The sequence below is a fragment of the Lissotriton helveticus genome, chromosome 11, assembly GCF_964261635.1.
Source record: "Lissotriton helveticus chromosome 11, aLisHel1.1, whole genome shotgun sequence".
Lineage (NCBI taxonomy): Eukaryota > Metazoa > Chordata > Amphibia > Caudata > Salamandridae > Lissotriton > Lissotriton helveticus.
In genome coordinates this window covers 542,103,056-542,128,145 of record NC_136072.1, presented here as the reverse complement: position 1 = coordinate 542,128,145, position 25,090 = coordinate 542,103,056, and the positions used below count along the sequence as shown (strand labels likewise).

General features: G+C 50.2%; 1 protein-coding gene across 4 annotated transcripts in view; it reads left to right on the top strand.

Moving 5' to 3' along the window:
• Positions 1 to 25,090, top strand: part of GINS4 (GINS complex subunit 4) — an 89,634-nt gene that overhangs the window by 7,897 nt on the left and 56,647 nt on the right. For all 4 annotated transcript variants that reach the window (XM_078665382.1, XM_078665383.1, XM_078665385.1 and 1 more), the window contains exons 2-3: positions 1,257 to 1,445; positions 7,943 to 8,029. In XM_078665382.1, coding sequence (XP_078521508.1) covers positions 1,350 to 1,445; positions 7,943 to 8,029 — 183 coding nt within the window. In that variant the 5' untranslated portion in view covers positions 1,257 to 1,349. The remainder of the gene's footprint in view (positions 1 to 1,256; positions 1,446 to 7,942; positions 8,030 to 25,090) is intronic.

Below are 25,090 nucleotides of genomic sequence, written 5' to 3'. Positions count from 1 at the left end.
AGATTCCTGCATTTGAATAAAGAAGCTATTTTGACACATTATAGTGCTGCTCCACAACCTATGTTAGTCCTTTGTCTACCTTAGAAACATTCATTTTGATTGTTTATCATTTAAGGCATTTCCCAAGTTGACCCACGTGTCAAACTTTGCGTGAATTCACTTCCTGTGAACTTAAAACCAACAAAAAAATCCTGCTTAGCGTATATTGCTTCTAATAAATAATAAAATCACAAAATATTAACTGACCCAACTTTTTTTTTTTTTTATATATATTTACTTTCTCATTTTTTTCAGGTTTTGACAACTTCCAATATAAAGTACGCCACCACATTTAATTTAATTAGAAAAACTCTAAATCATTTGCCATGTATTTCTTTTGAAATAAAAACATTAGGCAATCATTACCACACACACTAAGCTCAAAAACATCCCATACATACCATTCTCACCAACTCATACACACTAATAACAAACATCAACGTTTCTTTAATTTACCTCCTCACACCGGCTCCTTCAAATCCATCACCAATAACATCCCAGTGTTACGTGCTTTGCCATAAAGCCATATCATGTGTTGCCAATTGTAACTAGTTGGGTAATTCAATTGTTAATTTACACTTGCTCTCTCTCGTAAGTTTTCATGCCTAAGAATCTTCTAAAATCGAGGACATGACAATAAGCAGAGTGCGCTTGCTTCCTCGCTGGCATCCGTATGTCGGTGTTGGTCTACAGCTAGCTCCCAGCCAGGATGAGACTAGAACAAAAGAAGTGATGATGGCCCTTTAAGTGAAAGCATCTGTTGAACCCAGATGGAACTTAAAATAATAGTCACCAGACCCTCACCCCCTGTAGGTTGATGCTCTGAACACAGAGCAGGGAAATCGTGGGTGTTGCTGATTTTGACCTGGTGGCAGTAAATATTGCAGTGGGACAAAGTCAGCAAATTTATATGAGGTCACCTTGGGTCTCTGGCTCAATAATAGGCGCCAGTTCCACGATACGATTAGATCCCCCTTATTTCGAGTGAAGCGACTGAGTGGGTATCGCCATTGCAGGTTTGCACGCCCCATTGGAACAGGCGTGTGGCAGTGCTTATGACCGACACCAGACAGGGACCTCAGTGAAACCTAGAAAATGAGCAACAGTTTTTCTAAATGTGCTTGAAGCAGTTGAGAATGTGTAATTTGAGATGAAGGGCATTGAACCTTAAGACTGTTGTATTTCAGTTTTTAATATTTTTTTATTTTTCACTATAGGCAGTGCGGTACGTCTTCTCCCTGTTACCTCTCTGGTTGTATGGCACGTTCTGGCCTCCCTGGAACCAGACAGTGTTCTGATCCTGGTAGAGTATGGCAGAGGAGCTGGACCTGTTTGATCAGAGCTCTGATGCAGGGAGTGATGAGGTGCTCCTAACCCCTGCAGAGCTGATTCGTCGACTGGAAGAGGTGAGGGTCATTGGTGTTCACTTTGGTGCTGAACGGAAAGAGTGACTTACCTAAAGATTTAAGACACATGAAGTGCTTTCTGTGGCCTAACCCCACCCCCCCACCACGTTTTCCCAAGTGGTATCCTCATATTCATCACCTAGGGCATTCGTGATGTATTTGTGAGGTCTTTCATCTCTCAGTTGCCCTCTTGGTGTTCTAATGCCTTCAGGAGTGGAATGTTAACCCTAACTACATGAGACACTTATGATTTCCCTCTGCATTGCAGTCTCCACTGATGTGACTTTACAGCCAAAACTCTCTTTTTATCCATGTCTCGGGCCTCTCAGTAATTATTTTTTTTTTACCATGGCCTGCTGTCCTGTAAACTCCTTGATTTTCCTCCCTTGTACTTCTCTCTCTCCCGGGTCCCTTATAGTTTGCTCTCCGTGTTGGCTTTCTTGCTGCTACCCTGCACAAGAGTGGTGTTCCTATGATCTCTCTTGGCATTCCTGCACTGCCCAGGGTCTCACTTGGCGGTCATCTGTCCACAGGGTCGTACAAGGTCTGCCCCCTCACTGCATCCTTATTTGCGTTCTTGTACAGGGCACAATAAAGAATTTACAGTGTCTCCATCCACTATTTTTAGAGAGTGGGTGCCATTCCTGAGTACACTGCTAGTTTAATAATGCGAACAGTCAAGACCTCAGCCCCCCACCCCTCTACCAAACCACAAAGGGTGTTGATATGTGCAATCATTGTGTGCTGTTGCTGCTTACACTTGCATATAATGGCACTGTGGCCTTCCAGGTTTTTTTAACCCCTTTTTAGGTCTCTACTACAGCATTGCTTTAGCAATGCTTGTTTGTCGAGATTATAGTAAGTCTACCCAAAACTGCGGATCAGGTACAGTTCATGTGAGCCAGGCGCGTGCACATCGCGAGCCACATCGCGCACCATTTGTTTGAGCCTCGGCATCAGACTTCAAAGGAAGCTGCTCCCCCGCCCCCCCAACCCACGCAATGCCGCTCCCCCGCCACGCAATGCCGAGAGATTGTTTTTCTTTCAGCAATACCAAATTGCCGCACTCCAACAATGGAGCCCGTTCGTCCATTGTCAGCAGTTCGGCGTCTTCTAACATTTTCGCCCACGTGACTACGTTGGCGCTCTAGTGTTGCCTGGACGAAGTGCCAAGATCCCTACAGCCCCTGCAGACATGACGGGCAGAGGCAGAAGGTTTGTTTACTTCAGATAAGTTAACCTTCTCCCTTCATCCGAAGATAACCTGGGTAACTTGACAACCTAAAGTTAATTATTAGGCATGGGTGGCTCGGTTTGTTATTAGCACTTTTGAGATGTAGCTCATACCTGACCGGAAGGTATTGGAATGCTTTACGTGAGCAGTACTTCTGTTCAAGAGGCAGCTCGCCACGCTTTGTTCCTCGACTTCTTCCTTGTAGAAAACCATGACTTCAACAAATGCCGCTCACCCTCTTTTTCGCTATTTGTTCCACTGTGAAATGGATCCAAAAATACCACTATCGCTGCAAATATCTTCAGACATTTTTCTATCCAAACATGCAGCCATGGGTTTATAAGTGAGGCGGCAGCTCTTTTTCTCTTCCCTTTGCTTGCCCCACACAACGTACATTTTTCCATTCTCCAATGTTTTAGGGAATGCGCACTGCCTCAAAGAGTCTTTCCTCTACAGCAAGGCACTGCAGGGAGGGAGGAAAAGCCTCCCACCTCTCACGCTTGCTCTTTCAGGGATAGCAAAGGGAGCCCCTTGCGGGTGTTGCCACCCTTCACAATAAATATATCAAGCCATGGCCACCAGTTAGCTCGCTCCCTTTCTGCCTGGGTCCTAATAATAGGGGGCTGTTTCCCAGCTGTGGCGAGAGCATCAGCCCGTGAAATCAGTTTAAAACTATTTACCTTAGCACTTGTTACATCTGCTAGAAGATTAGTGCAGTAACGTACACCAGGCTACATGTGGGTCATTGTTCCCTTTTCTTCTCAAGTTTATTATCATTAAGCCGGAGAAATAAGGATTCCTCTCTAAAGGGCTCCTTTAAACTGGCAGACGCTTAATCCAGAAGGGGTGGCAGAAGGACAAAGGTTTTTATATGCCACGTCCATTGCAGGGAAAAGGGGCGTGTGTGGTGAAGGATTACAAATTCTTAGTGAAAATTATCCTGCTGCTGGAACCCTGGATGTTGTTTGTAGCTGTATTTGTACATTAACAAAACATTGCTTAACTTATGCCCTAAAATGTAATTACAGCTAATGATTTCTGCTTTGCTTTTCTATAAACGTGTGAGTATGACACCAGGTAATGCTTTCCTCTAGGAGCCTTACTCGAGCAACTTGGGTCCGCTTATGCAAGTCCCTCGCTGTACTAGTACAAACCATTATTTTTCAATTCAACTAGTCCTATTAAAGCAAAACAAAACTATAGATCCCAGAGTGCTGTGGGTAGTTCAACCAAAAGCCCAGCAGTGGGACATCTAGTCCCCTGCCACATTAAGATTTGCTGTGGTCCGACCAGCACTGGAATTTCTGGTCTCTGGTGACCTGGCGCTCTCTACTACTTCCTGCCCCCACCCTTCTTTGGAATGTCAGCAGCCCAATAACCGCAATAGTACATACAACTCAGCTGGTTGTAAGACAAGCAGCTCTGCTGAGGCACCTCTTATTTAGTTTCTTTTTGGCTCTAGTCATTTCGGGACCTTAAACATTTTCAACGCATCCCGCAGGTGTTTGCTGCTGAACTCTGACTTTGAACTAATAATTCATTGAGGGAATAGACATTCATGTGTATGCTGAGAAAAACCGTAGTCCCTTATTTTCTGCCAGAACAGGTCATTTATTTAAAATGAACAGGAAAACAAATAACCGGTATTTAGGATGCTTAAAGCGCAGAACAGTTTGTCGATCACACCCCACACTTTCTGTATTATTTTGTACGACTTTTCTTTCTTTTGTTACTCTTTCCTTCACAACATTCACCACCACTACGTCCACCACCACCATGTCCACTACGTCCACCACCACCACCATACCCACCTCCACCACGTCCACCACCACCACGTCCACGTCCACCACGTCCACCACCACCACGTCCACCACCACCGCGTCCACCACCACCGCGTCCATCACCCCCGCGTCCATCACCCCCGCGTCCATCACCCCCGCGTCCATCACCCCCGCGTCCATCACCCCCGCGTCCATCACCCCCGCGTCCATCACCACATTCATCACCTCCATGTCCATCACCCCCGCGTCCATCACCCCCGCGTCCATCACCCCCGCGTCCATCACCCCCGCGTCCATCACCACATTCATCACCTCCATGTCCATCACCACCACGTCCATCACCCCCGCGTCCATCACCCCCGCGTCCATCACCCCCGCGTCCATCACCCCCGCGTCCATCACCCCCGCGTCCATCACCCCCGCGTCCATCACCCCCGCGTCCATCACCCCCGCGTCCACCACCACATTCATCACGTCCATCACCACCACGTCCATCACCCCCGCGTCCATCACCCCCGCGTCCATCACCCCCGCGTCCATCACCCCCGCGTCCATCACCCCCGCGTCCATCACCCCCGCGTCCATCACCCCCGCGTCCATCACCCCCGCGTCCATCACCCCCGCGTCCACCACCACATTCATCACCTCCATCACCACCACGTCCATCACCACCACGTCCATCACCACCACGTCCATCACCACCACGTCCATCACCACCACGTCCATCACCAACACGTCCATCACCACCACATCGCCCACCGCATCCACCACCACATTCACCATGTCCACAACCACCACTTCTACCACATCCACCATGTCCACCACCACCACCATGTGCACCACCACGTCCACCACGAGGCCACTATCCTGTCCACCACCACGTCCACCACCACCGCGTCCACCATGTCAACTACCACATCCAGCACCTCCACGTCCACCACCACCATGTCCACCACCACCACGTCCACCACCACCACCACGTCCACCACCACGTCCACCACCACGTCCACCACCACCACCACGTTCATCACCACCACCACGTTCATCACCACCACCACGTTCATCACCACCACCACGTTCATCACCACCACCACGTTCATCACCACCACCACGTTCACCACCACCACCACGTTCACCACCACCAAGTCCACCACCACCAAGTTCACCACCACCACGTCCACCACCACCACCACCATGTCCACCACGGCTACCCTCACTCTTATCTATCTGTCGCCCTCACTCTTATCTATCTGTCGCCCTCACTCTTATCTATCTGTCGCCCTCACTCTTATCTATCTGTCGCCCTCACTCTTATCTATCTGTCGCCCTCACTCTTATCTATCTGTCGCCCTCACTCTTATCTATCTGTCGCCCTCACTCTTATCTATCTGTCGCCCTCACTCTTATCTATCTGTCGCCCTCACTCTTATCTATCTGTCGCCCTCACTCTTATCTATCTGTCGCCCTCACTCTTATCTATCTGTCGCCCTCACTCTTATCTATCTGTCGCCCTCACTCTTATCTATCTGTCGCCCTCACTCTTATCTATCTGTCGCCCTCACTCTTATCTATCTGTCGCCCTCACTCTTATCTATCTGTCGCCCTCACTCTTATCTATCTGTCGCCCTCACTCTTATCTATCTGTCGCCCTCACTCTTATCTATCTGTCGCCCTCACTCTATCTATCGTTCTCCCTTACTCTATACTCTATCTATCTGTCGCCCTCACTCTATCTATCTGTCGCCCTCACTCTATCTATCTGTCGCCCTCACTCTATCTATCTGTCGCCCTCACTCTATCTATCGCCCTCCCTCTATCGCACCACCACAGCATCACTCAGCACCACCACATCTTCACTAAGGGGCACCACAACATCACTATGCGCTACCACAGCATCACTTAACGCCACAGCATCACTCGTCGCCACCACAACATCACTCGGCGCCACCACAGCATCACTCGGCGCCACCACAGCATCAATCTGGGCAACCATTCAACAACAACTGGTTCAAATATGTTCTCTCAATGTTTCAAGCTTTATTACAAATGTCACAAAAAGATGTTAATATTTCACTTCTGTTCTAGGATTTTCGTCACAATAAAATACACTGAACATAATCTTTACAAAAGTTTAAGCTATTGCCATTATAAATTTCAATAGCTTTTATTTAAGTATTATTTAAAAAAAATGTAAGGCCATTATTATTTGTAATATCAATACATCTAATTCACGTGAATACAACACATATTGCATTACAAATGCTATAGGAGTCACATTTGCGAAAGTTAAAACTATTGGCATTGTAAATGACAAAGCTATTAATTTCGCTATTTTCAAAACCAACACATAAATACTAAATTTGTCATTTACAATACCAATAGCTCAAACTTTCCTAATGCGAGACCTGTTGCATTGCAAATGCTTGTTGTTTGTCTCTTCATCACTGAGAGTGGAACAGGATAGAATTTTGATACTACAGCAACCAGGTAGTCTATTTGTTAGACCTACTATTTCTTACATTTTGTTATACCTTTTGAGAAATGTCATATCTATGATCCATTAAACTTTTATATATGAAAAACAAACATGTAATTAATCAAAAGTAAAATAAAACGCCCAAAAATCTTTCTGCTTTTCCAGTTGTGACTTTGTTAGTTTTTCGTATAGTACACTCACAGCTCATTCGATCAAAGCAAAACCCAAGCCTTACAACACCTAGCCTTAAAAAAAATATTTTACAAATAATTTCCTTTTGCTTCATTTGTCTCAACTTGTATCAAGGTCATGAGTTTGAAATATTGATAATTGCTCCAATTTGCATGGCTTCTTAAGTACAATTTTGCATTCTTTAATTTGTTGAATTTCATGTTGGGTGTGTATATTTCCTTCTAACTTCATACCATGCAAAAACGACATATTTATTATTCGTCATTTATATGTAGCATTGTGTATTGCACAGAATTTTCACCAATGTGCCTTCACAGACAGTGTGTGCATTATTTATGACTAGAATACATACTTTGTGTACATATTTACATTTATACAGCAAAGTCTGTATCTTAGATGTAACTCCCAGGTAGGTCCATTCAATTAGATTGAGGGATATCGTATGGTTGTGATATTACTTCCTGTAACATCACTTCTGGGACGTCAGTCCCAGAGGTGTATTAGCATACGTTAATTAGCCACCTCACACTTTTTTAGGTGGTCTGCTCCGTGTTTTGTGTTGTTTAGTGTAGCGATAATTTCAGGTGGCTGAAAAGCAGTGTGGGGGAGGAGAGTACCTTACTATACCTTACTGTGCCTCCTTTGAATTTCATAACATTTCCCTGCTTCCTCAGTAAGCTTTAACAACATTACATTGCCTCTACATGTCTTCTTACCATGAGATTGTAGGAGAGGGGTCAAAGAGGCTAGGACACTGTATAGTTAGCAGTATTTTCATGTTATCTCACCTTCCACTCTTCTCTTTTTAAACTAGGCGTGGTTGAATGAGAAGTTTGCACCAGAACTGCTGGAGAGTAAATCCGAAATTGTGGAATGCGTCATGGAGCAGTTGAACCACATGGTAATGTATTTGTATGATTAGATGGATGCACAGATGCTGCTTGCACGAGGAACCCAGTTAATCTGATCACATGGCCTCACGGTGCTTGTATTTTTCACAGCTTTATTACACTTTCAGTGCTATCCCGGCTCTGCCTTCTCTTGATGTCAGACTCCCTACACTCTTGTAGAGTTGTTGATTTTGTTATATATGATCCAAGAGGAATGACAGAATCATAATATAAACAGGAAAGGAACATGAGGAAGCAGCCAAGCACTACACAATCCTTTACAATAAAAAAGACCTAACAGTCCCCCTTCCCCTCCCCATCAGACCCCGACCTCTCTGGCGAGAACAGTTCATCACTCGTCCCATCCGAATCACTCAGAGACAACCCTGAAGTACACATGACCCGCCAGGCGAGTAAATCATCCTGCAGTTTCTCGTCCTTGCGTGTAAGCAGCATATGTGTCTCCTCGGCCAGGGACCACTCCCTCACATCCCTAAGCCAGGCAGGCACCTCAGGAACTCTCCGCCCCATCCAGGTAATCGCTACCCTACGTCTCGCCAGCACCAACATTAGTTGCAATAGTTTGTAGGAAAGGTTCCTTTTTTGGGGTTTGGGGACCAGAGCCAGCAAGCAATGAAGCGGGTTCAAGTCTATCCGAAGGCCGGTGGCAGAGGTTATACGTTCCACCACCTCTGTCCAGAAACTCCTGACTAATGGGCAGTCCCAGGCCAAATGTAGGAACCCCGCCCCCTCCGTACCACATCTAGGGCAGCTGTCCCCCCCCCTCCCCCCCTTATCCCCCGAAATGCGTTTCAATGAAATCGGAGTCAGATAGGTGCGATGCATGAAATTGAAGTGTGTTAGTTTGAACCGCGCATTGCACGATACCTTGCGTGTGAGGCTCCCTATACGCTTCCGCTGCCCCTGTTCCAGGGCGGCACCGAGGTCTGCTCCCAAGCCCCCCAGGAAGGGGGGACCGGCGGGGTTGAGTCCTCCCTCATGGCTGAATACAGCGATACAAAAGGGGATGATGGACGGAGCGCTTGAGCAAATCAAACACTCACCCCCAGTCAACTGATCTGGGTTTAATCCATCACCATTCTTTAGCCCACTCAGCCACCCCAGTTCAGACATGGCCATATGCAAATCAGTCTGACCCTGTGCCTCATGGGAAAAGTCCAGCCCGAACTGCCAAGCAATGTTTTCCTTGGACCGGAAACAAGCATCCTGGGACCGGTTTCGGATTCATAATCTTCATCAGCCAGGCTATCTTTAATCCAGTGGCCAAGTGAGCAAGGGACTCACGTCTGAGCATACCCTGCCAACTTAGGGCGAACAAAGCGATACAAAAGGGGATTGTGGACGGAGCGCTTGAGCAAATCAAACACTCACCCCCAGTCAACTGATCTGAGTTTAATCCATCACCATTCTATAGCCCACTCAGCCACCCCAGTTCAGACATGGCCATATGCAAATCAGTCTGACCCTGTGCCTCATGGGAACAGTCCAGCCCGAACTGCCAAGCCATGTCTTCCCTGGACTGGAAACAAGCATCCTGGGACCGGTTTCGGATTCATAATCCTCATCAGCCAGGCTATCTTGAATCCAGTGGCCAAGTGAGCAAGGGACTCACTTCTGAGCATACCCTGCCAACTTAGGGCGAACAAAGCGATACAAAAGGGGATGATGGACGGAGCGCTTGAGCAAATCAAACACTCACCCCAGTCAACTGATCTGGTTTAATCCATCACCATTCTTTAGCCCACTCAGCCACCCCAGTTCAGACATGGCCATATGCAAATCAGTCTGACCCTGTGCCTCATGTAATGCTGTAATGCCAGAAACCGGTCCTCGGAAGCACCGATTGCTGTAAGGACTTAAGAATCCGATCGACATTCCGAGCCAACAACTGCGCGTCCGTAGGGGCCACTTGAATTCCGAGATAACGGAACGCCTCCTGTTCCCAGCGCAGCCCAAGGTTCGGCAGATCTGTCAGCAGCCCCGGACCGTACCCTGCCAGAGGGAAGATCAAGAATTTACCGCAATTAGGTTTCAAACACGAAGCCACGTCGAAGCGGTCTAGGTGTTGTAGCAGGATGGGCAGTGATTCCCGCGGGGCCATCAAGTAAAAAAGAGGGCGTCATCCGCGTACAAGGAAACCACATTGCACGTGTCCCCTACCATTATGCCCCACTGCGCCATTTCCGTTCGGACTCGAACTGCCAAAGGCTCTATTGCCAGGGCAAACAGGAGCGGCGAGAGGGGGCACCCCTGTCGTGTACCTCGTCCCAACTGCCACTCCTCTGATCGTGCCGCACCTAGTCTCACCCTGGCACGGGGGGCCTTATACAGTATGCGGACCCATCGACAAAAGTTAAGGCCCAGCCCCATCACACGGAGGACCTCTAGCAGATACCCCCAGTCAACAGTGTCAAACGCTTTAGCGAGGTCAATCGACACCAAGACCATCTGATCCTCCCTGTCGCGTACCTCGTGTATAATGCGATTTAACCGCCGCTGGTTCATGGCAGTGTTGCGCCCCGGGATAAACCCACACTTGTCCGGGTGGACCAGACGGGCCATATGCGGCGCCAGCCGAGCAGCTAAGAGTTTGGTCAAAATCTTCATGTCCGTGTTAATCATGGTGATAGGTGCGACCCTTCGGCATATCGCCCTATCTTCCCCCGGCTTCAGGATCATACAAATTTCACCCTGGTTCATACTTGGCGGAAGAGTCTCACATTCGAACGCCTCAAGATACACTTGTAAGAGGAGGCGGGAAAGAGTATCCCAAATGTCTGATCAAATTCAGGGGGGAAGCCATCACTCCCCGGAGATTTAGCCCTCGGCAGGCAGGCCATCGCCACGCGCACTTCACGCAGTGTCGGTGTTTCATCTAGCTCGTCCAGAACCGCCCTAGGGAGGGACTGCAGGATCAATCCCTGTAGGTAAGGGAGGTACGAGGTCTCGGTGACCGCGGGATCCGCGGCATATACTGTTCGTAGGTGTGATTGGAGGACTCAGAGAATGCCCACTTCTGAGTGTACCACTCCCCTCGTAGGTCCCGCAGGGCCACGATTCTCTCCGGGGTGAACTCTCCCCTAAGGATCCAGGCCAACAGTCGGCCCGATTTGTCGCTTTCTCTGTGAAGACGTTGCCTATATTGGCCAAGGGTATATTTGTCTAGCCAGTCTAAGATGTCATGCACACATGACCGGGCTGCCTGTTCCGTCTCCTAATGCAAGTCCTCAGGGTCCGACAACGTTTGCTGGCGCAGGAGATTATCCTCTGTAGGTCTCGAAGAAGCTGTTTCCGGACCCCATAGGTGAGGCCCATACATTTGCCCGTATCACCGCCTTCAGGGTGTCCCACCTGGTAGCGAAGGTGAGGTCTCCCCCCGCCCCCCCTCCCATTTCCGATCTATATAGTTGGTAATGGCGGTCTCTATATGGTTCCTCCCCACTTGGTTCTGTAGGAGATCTGCTGGCAGCCTCCAAGTACGAGGGCGGGAGGGCTGCCTCTCCCAACTCAAAACGCATGTCACTGGGGAGTGGTGGGACAAAAAAACGGGCCTGATGTGTAATCTCCAGGGAGATAGTTGCGTCTATGTTCGCCGCTAAAACTCTGTCCAATCGACTGTGTGTTATGAGTGGGGGAAAAACATGTGTACAGTTTCTGTGTCGGGTTGCTCAGGCGCCATATATCCCTATCCCCCAAGTTCCCCATAACCTCCCGAAGCTGCGCTGTCATACGCGGCTTTGTGACCGCGCGGGGTGGAAACCTATCCAGTACAGGGTCCAGGACACAATTATAGTCTTCGAGCCAAAGCAGGAGAGCCTCCAGGTCCGGGATGGGGACCTCCTGCAGGGTCAGGAAGAACCCAGGGTCATCTATGTTGGGTGTGTACGAATTCAGTATGGAAAGATCTTTTCCATCCAGCTTCGCCCGCAGGAGCAGGTACCTGCCGTTTATATCTGCCTCCACGTACTGGTTGGCAAATGGGACCCCGGGTGCCACCCATATCAGGACCCCCCTAGCGAATGTAGAAAAGGAGGAGTGATGGGGCGCTAGGTGGCGCACTAGCGGAATGGCTGACACTCCGTGAGGCTCCTGTAGTCCGGTCGCCTGAAATTTATTTATGCCTTGTGGTTTGACCAAACTCTTAGCCGATACATTCCCAATCTCTTTATATAAGTTGTGAATATCGATTGCGGAAAGGCTGCTGCTGCTGCCGGTGAAGTTTGGCTGCCGGCGGATGCTACCGACGAGCGCGGTGAGGCTCCTACTGGTGTGGCAGTGCCAGCTCAGAACTGCTCTGGTGCCCGCGATGGGGGACGGCTGCTACGCGAGAGCCGTGGTCCCCACGAGGAGTGCAGGCCGCAGAGGGTACCATGCACTACAGCGGTCCCTGGAGATCTTCTGGCGGTGATGGGCGGCGGCGACGTTCAAATGCAGGTACCGGCAGCCCGCCAAGGTGAGGATTCCTGCACTGGATCTTAGCGCCCTCACAGCCCGGGGAACTAGCGGCCTAGTGAATGTTGGGGCCTGCTGATATAACTGCTCCTAGACGGGGGACTCCACACGACGCATATTAACTGCACTGGGAGCACTCTGCATGAGGAAGGGATGAATGTACATTTCGCAGCATTGGCTCCTACACAATAATTCCTACATTGAGGGCTCTGAGGTATACCAACGGTATCGTCGCCTCCCAGGGGGGGACTGCAGGTCCTTGGAAGGTACAGGCCGGCGGCCATTTATCGCTACCCACGCTGCAGGGCGCTGCATGAGCACTTGTTTCTTTCTGATACTGGATGCATACTGCGCCTGGGCCCATATCCTTACACCCACTGCTGCCGTGACGGGGCAACTGATCTAACATACGCTTGCCAGCAGGGGCTTATGTGCGTAACGACAAGCGTATAGGGCCGCTTGCTTGTGGATTGCGCCGCTGGCTGCGACAGAAAGGCCTGGCTACGGCCTCTGCTACTCCCTACCTAAAGCCCAGAAGGTGACGGAATAGAATAGGGTCAGGTGGCGAGACCCGGTGGGTGCGCTCAGCAATTGAGTGGAGACGCTATTTGTACACTGCGGAAAGAGACCATCTCTGGGTTCCCCACCCCTGGGGCATCGCACCAACTGCGCGAAGCTGTGGGCCAAATCTGGGGAGACTAGGCCCTGCTGATTGAAGAGGAAATTCGAGGCGCCACCACTGTTCGAACAATGAGCCACGCACCTGGAGGAGCTGCGGCTACGGGGGCATAATCATGTATTAAACTATAAGGCGTTTGGATTGTGACAAGGGATTTTACTACGGTGAAAGGCTAACAAGAGGACGCCATGGGCCGCTTAGACTCCCGCCAGCCACGCCTCACGTTTGATGCCAAGAGGGCTCCGAAAAAGGCGCCAGCGACAGAGGTGCCTACAGAGGAGGAGACATTGCCTGACAAAAGCTCTGGTGCTGCTAGCTATCTACAGGCCATACTCACAGAAATGAGACAGGGCTTTACAACCATTGCGTCCAAAATGGACACGCTTACTACTCGAATAGAGGGCATCACTCACATGCTAAACAGCCATGAGACCAGGATTAAGGAGGCAGAGCAGAGAATTTCGGACTCTGAAGACGTTACGGAGCAACTCAAGGTGGCGGTGACTCAAATGGACAAACTCATGCGTATAATAGACGCCAAGAATGAGGATATTGAAGCCAGAAGTCGCCGCAACAATATACGCATTTTAGGCATAACCGAAAGCACAAACACAGGGCGGCTCGAGCAGTACGTTGAAAGAATACTACTAGCTATCACAGAGGAGGTTGCACTATCTGCTCAGTTCATCGTAGAAAGGGCGCATCGCTCTCTGGGACCCCGTTCACCTCCTGGGGCGAATCCTCGTCCCATTATAGCCCGTCTGCTAAATTATCGGGATCGTGACGTTGTCCTAAAGGTAGCGAGAGATAAGAGGCAACTTAACTTCTCTGGAGTGTCACCATCTTCCCGGATTTTACAGCTCGGGTGCAGGAGGAACGCAAAAAAGTCAATGGGATAAAGCAGAAACTACGCCAAGAGCAAATAGATTATGCCCTTCTGTATCAGGCGCGGCTACGGATCACTCATCAGGGCAAACAGAGCTTCCACATGACACCGCAGTCGGCGGAAAAATTCCTCAAGGAGATAAAAAAAGCGGAAAGAGAACCCAGCGGACCGGGATGAAGATCAACTACCGCTGTCTGATGTGGAATGACCTGATTTTGCGCTTTGCAGAGACAGTCGAACAGTGGCCATGCTGATGGAGGGCGGACACATGTTGGCCACGTATGGCATTGAACTGCGGACCGATGCAATGTATGCTATCGACTACTGTGTTGGGTTTGTTTAATCCCTCACTGCTAGAACTGTTTGCATGACTTAGAGAAAGTAGAATGTATCACAATAGATCTATGTACAGGACACCCTTGCTGGTTCAGGGGATTGTCGAGATTCGGCGGTCTTCTGATCTATAGCAAGGTAACGGTGCGCCGCTTACGGATTGCACCCCCATGGGTATTCCCCTACTATTTCATGGGATTGGTATGTTGCTGGGTGGGTGGGAGGGGGGCAGAGAATATCTGGCATGATTGGGATGCTTCAGTGGGAGGGGGGTAGGGAGAGAGGGGAGAGTTGGGGCAGGGACGGGGGGGGGGTGAGCAGGGGGGGACCAGGGGCTCGATTGGGGGGTGAAGGAGGGAAAGCTTTCAGTTAATATGTTGATGAGTACAACACGAACAGAAATATTGGGTAGTATGAACTTGTGGGACAATGCGGACTTGATGTGGACACTATGATGGTATGTCAGATATGTCGGGACTATTCTTGATGGGTGATTCAAATACGACTAGATGCACAGTGCTATCCTGGAATATACGTGGCCTTAAAGACGCTCGGAAATGCAGACAAATGTTGGCCTATTTCGATAGACATGGGGTAAATGTTGTGATGTTGCATGAGACACATATCCCTCCACACACCAATCCTTCCTTTGCTAGCAGATGGGCGGGTGTCAGGGTGTTCTCTAACTACTCATCATATTCTAGAGGCACGGCTATTCTGATAAGTCGGAGGACTCCCTTCACACTCCTGGGTGAGCTGATCGACAAAGATGGAAGATATGTGATATTGTGTGGGAGGTTGGGAAGGGACACTGTTACCATTGCTAATTGGTATGCTCCGAATGTAGACACCCCAGCAAATTTTTACATCACTATGGGGACTAATTTGGGACATAGGCTCCCGGCACATCATTTGAGGGGGGGACTTTAACATGGCTGTGACACCTAGATTGGATAGGGCAGATGGACAGGCTCAATACCATCCCAGAACGAGGGAGACACTACAAGGCATTGTAGAGGAGGGTGGACTAATAGACGGCTGTCGACATTTACACCCCACGCTTCGGGAGGGAACACATTTCACCTCTTATACCGGAACATGGGCGAGAATCGACTACTGTTTTTTGTCCAGGGATTTGGCCCCTAATATAACTGATGCCAGACATTTAGCCAGGACTCAGTCTGATCATTGTCCGGTTCTGCTTACACTGACCATGCCGGGATATGCTTGTCCTCGGCGGCCCTGGCGGCTGCAACCGACTGCCTTGTTAGATTCTGTCTTTCGCGAAGACCTGAGGGCCGACATAGAGGAATTGTTTCCCCGCAATAAAGACCCTGTGGATAGCGTTGAGATGGTATGGGAGGCCTTCAAGGTCACTGTCCGGGGTTGGTGTATCGCCAAAAGCTTTGGGGTGTTAAGAGACATCCAGCGCACAATACGGAAACTTGAAGGGGAACTGAAGGGTCTGGAGAGACAGATGCGTAGGGTAGATACAGGACAATTGCACCAACATTTTCGCACAAAACTTTCGGAGTATGAGGTTGAGGCGTTGCGGGAAATGAACTTTAGGGGCAAATATTGGAAGGCTTGTAGAAATGGAGAGGGAGAGAGACCGGGAAGGGCACTATCAATGGCGGTACGGAGTGTATGGGGTACTTACACCATCTTAGAACTCGAGGACACGGCAGGGGAGATCTGTGGAGATAACGACAGTATCCTGACCGTTCTGCAAACACAATATGCGTGCTTATATACTACCCAATCCACAGGGGAAATTGACTTAGAAGGGTTCTTGGGGGAATTGGCTTTATGCTGGCTGAGTGATACACATAGAACATTCCTCAGTGCCCCATTTGAAGTGGATGAGATCCGCGATGCTATAATGTCTTTTAGTAACGGGAAGGCCCCCGGCTTAGACGGGATTCCGGCAGAGTTCTACAAATGCTATATAGATATCATGGCACCAGTATTTGAGGATTCCTTGGAGATGGGGATACTCCCCCGGTCTATGAGAGAGGTGGTGATCAAGTCCCTCCTGAAGCCGGGTAAAATTCCTACGCAATGTGACTCCGACCGGCCTTTGTCGTTACTTAATTGTTATGCTAAGATCTTGGCAAAAGTACTGGCTACGAGACTGTCCCTCCTAATGATTAGAATTATACTTCCCGACCAGTCAGGCTTCGTCCCGACGAGGGCAACCTCCCATAATCTACGGACGATTTTTTCACTCATACAAACGGTGGCCCCGGAACTTCCTCTAGCCGCAATATTTTTAGACGCATCTAAGGCGTTTGATTCCGTGGAATGGCGCTACCTGTTTACCGTCCTACAGAAAATGGGCTTCCCCCCACTCTTCGTGGAGTGGGTACAATTGTTGTACACTGAACCTACTGCCAAAGTGCTGGCAAATGGTTGTCTCTCGGAGTCTTTCAAGATAACTAGGGGCACCGACAGGGTTGCCCGCTGTCTCCCCTCTTTTTCGCCATTGCGACAGAACCATTGGTGTGTCGCATACGACAGTTACATAAAGACAGTTCCTTCTGCTGCTTTCAGAGACAGCTTTCCATCTCATTGTATGCTGACGATGTCACACTATATGTCAAGTACACCCTGAATGCCCTACTGAGGGAGTTTGTAGTTTTTGGTAGACTATCTGGTGTGGCAATCAACTGGGGGAAATCGCAGTTTTTTCCGTTAACTGCTGCTGTGTCGGAATTCCCATTCGATTTCCCCCTGGAATGGTGTCACTCTGACTTGCGTTACTTAGGTATCCAAATCTCCAGAGATAAGGGGGAGACACTACGGCTTAATTATGGTACAGCCATAACCAAACTGACAGACTCAGTCACGAGATGTATTGGGCTTCCGTTATTGATGGCGGGCAGAGTCTCTCTGATTAAAATGGTTGTATTGCCCCGTTTTTTATATTACTTTCTTAATATCCCGTACCACCCAGGTTCCTTCTTTTTTAAGACTCTGAAGTCTGAACTGATTAGACTAGTATGGGGGGGCGACAAGCGCGACTCAAATGGGCTGTTATGGCACAACCTTATAGTATGGGGGGCTTTGATATACCAGACTTCAAGGCGTACTAATTAAGTGCGCAGGCCCACTATTTGTATTATTGGGTTAAACCTACCAGATATATGCCACAGGTGGCGGTTGAGGACTGGCTTGCTCATCCCATACCTCTGAGTGGCATTGCTCATGGTCCTTCTAGTGCATTGGACACCCTGACGACCACAGTGACATGTACGATTGATGCATGGCAGAGAATAGTGAAGCGGCTGCAGGAACCGATACTTTACTCGTCCCGAATGCCTCTTACATATCATCCCCAAGTGGCGTTACTGCAAGAAGTTGGCTTTCAGAAATTGAAGCATCGGCTCAATATAGGCACGTGGGGAGATCTGTTCCTTGGAGGGGAATTTCGATCACGGGAACAGTTCTTTGGCGAACAAACCCCCAGCCCACTGGAGGTCTTTTATTATATTAGATTGAGAGAAAGTATGAAGGCCTTTCTCCCAGAATACCCGAAGGAACCGCCTTGCACTGCTCCTCTAAATGTAGTTCTACTCAGCACTAATGGAGCACACATGGTCTCAGGCATTTACGGCAGTCTCCGTAACCATACCCCAGTAGTGGTAGGTACAGCTAGAACACACTGGGTTAGTGACCTTGACAGGGAGGTGACTGATGAGCAGTGGGAATACTGTTGTACACTCACGGGGAATATAACGTCCAGCTGCCTTTTCAAAATCATTTACTATAAGTTCCTGCATAGACTTTATTATACTCCTGCCCGCAAATATAGATTCCACCTAGCCGACTCGGATAGCTGCGAGCGCTGTGAACAAGCCGGAGCTGGCTTCTTACACTTGGCGTGGGAATGTCCACAAGTGAGGCAATACTGGGTACAGGTCCATGAGGCTTTGGAACTAATGAGTGGTACTACTATTGATATGGATCCTTCTATATTGTTATTAGGGTACACAGCACAAATCCCGAGAGGCAGCAGGAAATTCTTAGATGTGGCATTACTCCTGGCCAAAAGGCGGCTCGCGTGCAGGTGGGGGAGGGGACGTGCCCCTAAATTTAAGGAATGGGTACAAGATATGGTATACTGCCAAGAGCAACACAGTGTCTATGCGGAAACTCAACCAGTGGCTTCTAGGCCGACCGATATATGGGGGCCGCTGCAGATATACCTTATCCAGAGGCAGCCAATACGCCAGAGGGGGGAGAGGGGTCAACTTAGATCACATTATCCTACTGACAAAGGTTGCTCCTGCACTACAGTGTGGCAGGGGGAATGTGTCAGCCACTTCCTTTTACTTTGTGTAGAGCTGTTCCTGGTTACTAAAGCAGGCTGAGCTACCAGTGTATTAGCTATAATGGGGGTGGAAATGGGCGATGCTACCGTCTGTTCTGCCGTATATGATGTATGTTCATGACCATGCAGTACGCGTGTAAATTTATCGTTAATACTGCCTGACCCACAAAGATTCATGATTTATGTATTCCATGCCTGTCTCGAGATGCCTGCATTGTATGTCTGTATGGAATTTTGCAAACATTTTTTAAAATAAAGTTACAAAAAAAAAAAGAAAAGGAGTGAAACATCTGACCCGCCACTTGTTTCCCAACTTTTGGGCACCATCATCATCAAGGTGGGTCTCCTGAAGGCATGCAATGGAAACTCCATGCCTTCGAAGGAAGGACAGGACCCTATGCCTCTTGGTGCATGTGCCAAGCCCCCTCACATTCCAACTTAAGAACTTATATCCCATGGCTGGTGACGTGGCCCACCCGGGTCTTCAGCTCTACTCCGTGTGACCCCCCCCAACCCCGTGCCTGAACTGTGATACACATGATGCCTGCAACATTTCCCCCCAACATTCCCTCCCAGAGCCCCAACCACCTCCCTCCCATGAGCAATATTCCTGCAACAACCAAACATGCTAATATGCCCTTCCCCTGCTGGTGCCAGGACGTACACAGCTTTCCCATATTCCCAAATGGGCTAAACCACCCCAACAAATAAAGAAAAGACCCCCCCCCCCCCCCCATCCAGCTCCCAGCACTACCAGCTAACTTGACATCATAGGTGACTCGGACTCTTAGAGGTATAACATGTGCGTCTGCCAGGACATCCACCCCGCCCAAAGACCCACCCCCCTGCAAAATCAAAGGTATCCGGAGAAAGCCCCCCACTGTCCCCAGCAGGATGTGACCCAGGGGATCCAGCTAACATTCACAAAATAGGGTCAACCAGAGTGAGAGCAATACGTCCCTCAGGACCGGATCTCAGACGTAGCCAGTAGATCCCCCACTGTCTCAGGGATCGTGTCGACGGTAGGCGGGAGAGCGTCCACAGCAGGTGGCAAGGTGTCCGGAACCAGTACTTCATCTGTAGGCGGATCTACCCGGGCCGCTGGAAGATCTCCGGGCTCCAAGGACTCCAAGCAGAGGGCTCCATCGTCTCCCACCGTGACTCGCCGCCTCTCTTCGTGTTCAGCGTTGTCAAGCAAGTGCCGGCATCTGGGTCTACGGTTCCTCGCAGCACGTGTCCCCCATGTCCTCCTGGTTCCACCCCGTTCCCCCGGCGGGAGGGCATCCCCCCTGATCTCCAGCCACTCCCATACCTCCTGAGGGCCGTCAAAGAAATGTGCCTTGCCTTGGGATATGACCTTAAGTTTTGCGGGGTAAAGGAGCATAGACTGCAGATGCAGGTCTCGTAGCTTCTGCTTGACCGCCAAAAAGGATTTTCGTTGTTCCTGAACTTGGCGAGTGTAATCCGGGTACACGGACACCTTGGAGTTTTCAAAAGTGAGATCCGCCGTTTCCCTGGCCGCTCTCAGGATACAGTCCCTGTCCCGATAGTTTAGGATTTTGACGATGAGGGCCCGCGGCGGAGCGCCAGGTCTTGGTGGCGGGACCAACGCTTTATGGGCGCGCTCGATCACAAACACATCGGACAGTCCCGTAGAGCAAAGTGTGGAGCGGATCCAGTGTTCCAGGAAGCGCTCAGCGTTCCCCATCTCCGCGCGTTCCGGAATTCCAAGGACTCTAATGTTGCTACGGCGTGCCCTCCCTTCGGCTTCCTCCGCTCCAACTCCCCCGTCAAGGCAGAGAGCCGCGCGACTGTCTGTTTGAGGGACACCTCCTCCTGCAGCTGGATTATATTCCCCTCCGCAGCGGTGACTTTATCTGTTAACTTACGGAGATCTTCTCTCAGGAGGTTCACATCTACGGATACCCTCTCTATCTGTCTTTCCAAGGCGTTGTGGGACCCCTGTATCGCCTTCAGTAGCTCTGCCCGGGAGGGCTCGCTGGAGCCGCCGGGGGCGTCACCCTTCCCATCCTGACCGGATTGACGCTTGATGCGCTGTGAAGAGAGCCGGTGAGTGGTGTACTGCATGATGGTGTTTGGCTGCGAGGCTTGGGCCATCCTGTCCTTTCGCATTATAGGAGTCTATGGGGACCCCTCCCAGATGTCTGACCAATCGAGGTGCCCCCCGACAGTCCCCTCTCCAATGGTCCTCGGAGATGCGGAGGGTCCCCGGCAGTCCCACAGGCCGTGCGCCACCACGGTCACGCACAGTTCTAGACCCCATTCACCGCCGTGTCAGCTGCGTAGTGTCTGTCCCGGGGACAAGGCTCCGCCCTGAATTCGGTCAGCTGGGACCGTTGCAAGCGTCCAGGATACCTCCAGCAGTCACCTCGTACCTCCCGACATCCAACCAGGGCAGCAATGCGGCCAGGAAGCAGGATGGGCCCTCGTCCGCTATCCGGTTCCGCCGTTGGAGGCCGTCGTCACGGTCCCACTGCTCCCTCAGCCGCCGTTCCCTGGATCTTCAGGATACGGCTGGGGTCCTACCACAGCAGCCGCGGAGATACCCCGGAAACGTTGAGGGCAGGCCAGGCGTTTCAAATAGATGCGTCCTGATTCCCAGAGCTCCGGTGGTATCAAGCGCCTCCCCGGCCACCACCTGTTAGGCCCGACGGGTAGGGGCCCAGGAGCCCGACAGCTCCGTCACTCCAGCTCCGGCCGTCGCCTCGGTCACAACTGGCGCCCACTGCAGGGCCAGACAAGCTCTGGGGCCCCGCGATGAGAGAGGGCCCCCAAGGGCAGCAGGCTCGCCACAGGTCTGGATAGAGAGGAGCTCCCTCCGCTGTTCCTCTGCGCTCCGCCACAGGCATGATGCAGCGGTGACGGGAGGCCCCTGATGGCAGTGGGTGCCTCCCCGGCCGCACGCGACTCACCCCCAGGCTCCAGGGAGAGGTGTCAGGATCTCGGGACGCCTCTGCCGGTGTGCTAGTGACCGCCACCGCGGGCACGTCGCCTCCTCTCCACAGGGCAATCTCTGGGGCACTAAAATGGCGGGAGGTACCCGATGGCAGTAGGCCCCCCCCCCCCCGGCTGCAGGTGAGTCCACACTAGGCCCAAGGCCTGGACACCGGGATTCCGGGCCGTTGTTTCCGCCGCACGTCCGCTCTCCGCAGGGCCGAAGGACTTCAGGGATTCCGCAGTGCCGGGAGGCCCCGTATTACAGTGGGCGACCCTCTCGCCGCGGACCCCGATGGGTCCCGGGAGCTCCGTTCGATTCGTCCGCCCCACCGCAGGGCGCCGCTGCAGTCCCGTGATCCGACCGTCGATCACACTGGACAGGATCCATGCCACACGAGAGGACCCGGATGGTAGCGGCCTCCTCCTCCAGTCCGAGTTCGTCAGGATCTGCAGTAAATCAGGATTTGTAAGCTGGGCCGGCTGGGAGCTGAAGGAGCTCACGTCCTGTCGGCCATGCTGCTTGGCCACGCCCCCTACTGAATCGTACTTGATTGGGTTCAGATCTCAGTGAGTAGTTGCATGTCTTCCACAGTTTTCACTCCCAAAATTAGCAGTGCTTTGTAAATGTCAGGAAATACTTATTTGGCTTAAATTTGATACTGTGCAGTGGTTAAGAGGTGCTTCTTACTGGCCAAAGAATCAAATTGTAACAGTTATTTAGTAGCTGAAAACGCATTACACATCACAAAAGTGCATACTGTTATTCAGACGTGAAGAATAAAATCCTGGATTCCGTATGTAGCAAAAGCAATTTCCACCAAATTTAGAAAACCAAACCTCTTCCACTTCCTGCTTATCCTCCTGACACTAGTTCTTTATAAATCTAAGCTCACAGGCTTTCTTTCTATGTCATGCATTAGGAATGGAGATTAGGGATGTTTTGCTTGCCTTTTAGTGGAAAATGATCACAAATGTGTGAGCCCATTAGAAGATCTGTTCACTCAGAGGAACAATGGGCTGGTTGGAGTGTTAGCTAAAAAGCTGTACCGGATCTATGGGCTACTGGAGCTAGAGAGAGTTCAGTTGAGCATTTTGAGGGCTGTGATTTGATTTGATTATCGGATTTGTAGAGCTCACAAATGCCCGCGGGCGTCTTGACGCTAAAAATGACTTAAGACTGTCAGAGGTGGGAGAAGAAGGTGCGACAGAGGTGCCGGGACCTATGTTGAACAGAGCCAGGTCTTTAAGGTCTTTCGGAAAGATAGCAGTGATGGGCTGTATTTTTTATTGCTACTGGTATCTGATTCCAGGTCTTTGCTGTGCGAAGAAAAAAGCTTCTTCCCCCCCCCCACATCTTAGTTGTTTAAATCTGGGGGTCTTGAGTAGCATAGCACTGCTAGACCTGAGGGTCCTAGGTGGATCGTATTGTTTTAGGTTATTTTTCAGACAGTGGGGACCTGAACCATGCAAGGCCTTGTATGCCAAGCACGCTGACGTAAATTGAATTCTCTTCTCTATTGGTAGCCAGTGGAGACTGCTCATTCTGTGGGCCACCGGCTCAAATCTGGGTATGTCCAAAACTAGCCTGGCTGCAGCGCTCTGGAGGTGCTGGAGTTTTAATAGTAACTGTTTTTGAAGCCCTGCATCCAGAGCGTTTCCATAGTCCATTTTAGATAATGCCAACATAGTTACAAGGGTTTTCCTGGTATCTAAAGGGATAAATGGCAGCAGCTTTCTTATCAGCTTCAGAGTGTGCCATACAGAGGAGAAGAGTTTATTAATCTGGGCCTTGAAATTTAGTTTGGAGTCAAACATGAACCCCAAGTTCATTACGCTGTCCACTGGTGACGGACAGCAGCCCAGACTGTCAGGCCACCAGTCGGTGACCGAATACTATGTTCAGCCCCCAGCAGCATGACCTCTGACTTATCACCATTTAGTTTTAGGCAATTTGATTGCTTCCAGCGGCTAACCTGGCCCATACATAGCCTAAATCTGACTGCTGTCTCGCCTGTGTTGTTCGAGATGGCCACCACTATTTGGGTGTCGTCAGCATAGTATATGGAGAGAAAACCACAGTTCCTAATGATGTTTGCTAAAGGGGCAACATATATATTAAAGAGGGTAGGGCTCAGTGACGAGCCCTGTGGTACCCCCCAGGGGGTTTTAAAGGATTATGATGAACATTCCCCAAGCTGAACCGTGAAAGATCTCTCTCCCAGAAAGGAGGCCTTCAATGCGACTGCGGATGCATGCAGACCTATTTCTTCTAGACGGGTCAGGAGTATGCCAAGATTGACGGTGTCGAGGGCTGCCGACAGATCTAACAAGATCAAGGCAGCCTTCCCACCTGCGTCCAGCACACTCCTGATCTCTTCTGCCGCCATAATCAGAGCGGTTTCTGTCCCATGTTCCTCCCGGAACCCGTATTGTGAGACATCTAATGCCTGAGAGGCCCTAATGATCCCAGAGAGTTGTGTGTTCAAATGCTTTTCTAAAATTGTAGCCGGGAAGGGAATTCTCGATATTGGTCTATAATTAGCAGGGACCGACGCTTCCAGGTTGGGCTTCTTCAGGAGTGGCCGTACAGAAGCAGCTTTCCATGCCTTCGTGAAGCAGTTTGCCTGTATTATTTTAGCGAAGAGCAGCTGGAGTTGATTGCTGAGCAACTCTGGGAACATGTGCAGGACCCTGGGTGGACATGGGTCCATTGGGCCCCCTGACTTGGTTGTCAGTATAAGTTGACATATCTGTTCTGCGGACGGGGCTGAAAGAGAGAGAGAGAGCAGCTCCCTCTGCACCTGCTTCTTTCCTTGTTGCCTATGTAATTCTGCAGGCCAAATCTAATAATGTTGCCTTGTGTATCTAGCCTCCCTTGCCCCAATTTCAGTGGAGCCAACTCACATCTGGGTTTACCCTGGCTTTGGCAATGCTATTTAGTTTTTTCTAGGTACGTTTGTAGGCTTTGGTAGCACGCAATGCTATGCCTTATTGGAAAACTATTTGTACAGCACATGTGCATGGTTGAACATTCATGGCAGGAAACTGCTCTACGGCCATGGAGTCCAAGAGCCATGGCGTCCTAAGCAGTCCTAAGCAGCGTGCTTCTCAGTGTGACTTTGTGAGTGAACCTTTGGCCTGGGGAATGTGTCTATCTATCTATCTATCTATCGCCACTCACTCTATCTATCTATCTATCTATCTATCTAGCGCCCTCACTCTATCTATCTATCACCCTCACTCTATCTATCTATCTATCGCCACTCACTCTATCTATCTATCGCCACTCACTCTATCTATCTATCTATCGCCACTCACTCTATCTATCTATCTATCTATCGCCACTCACTCTATCTATCTATCTATCTATCGCCACTCACTCTATCTATCTATCTATCTATCTATCGCCA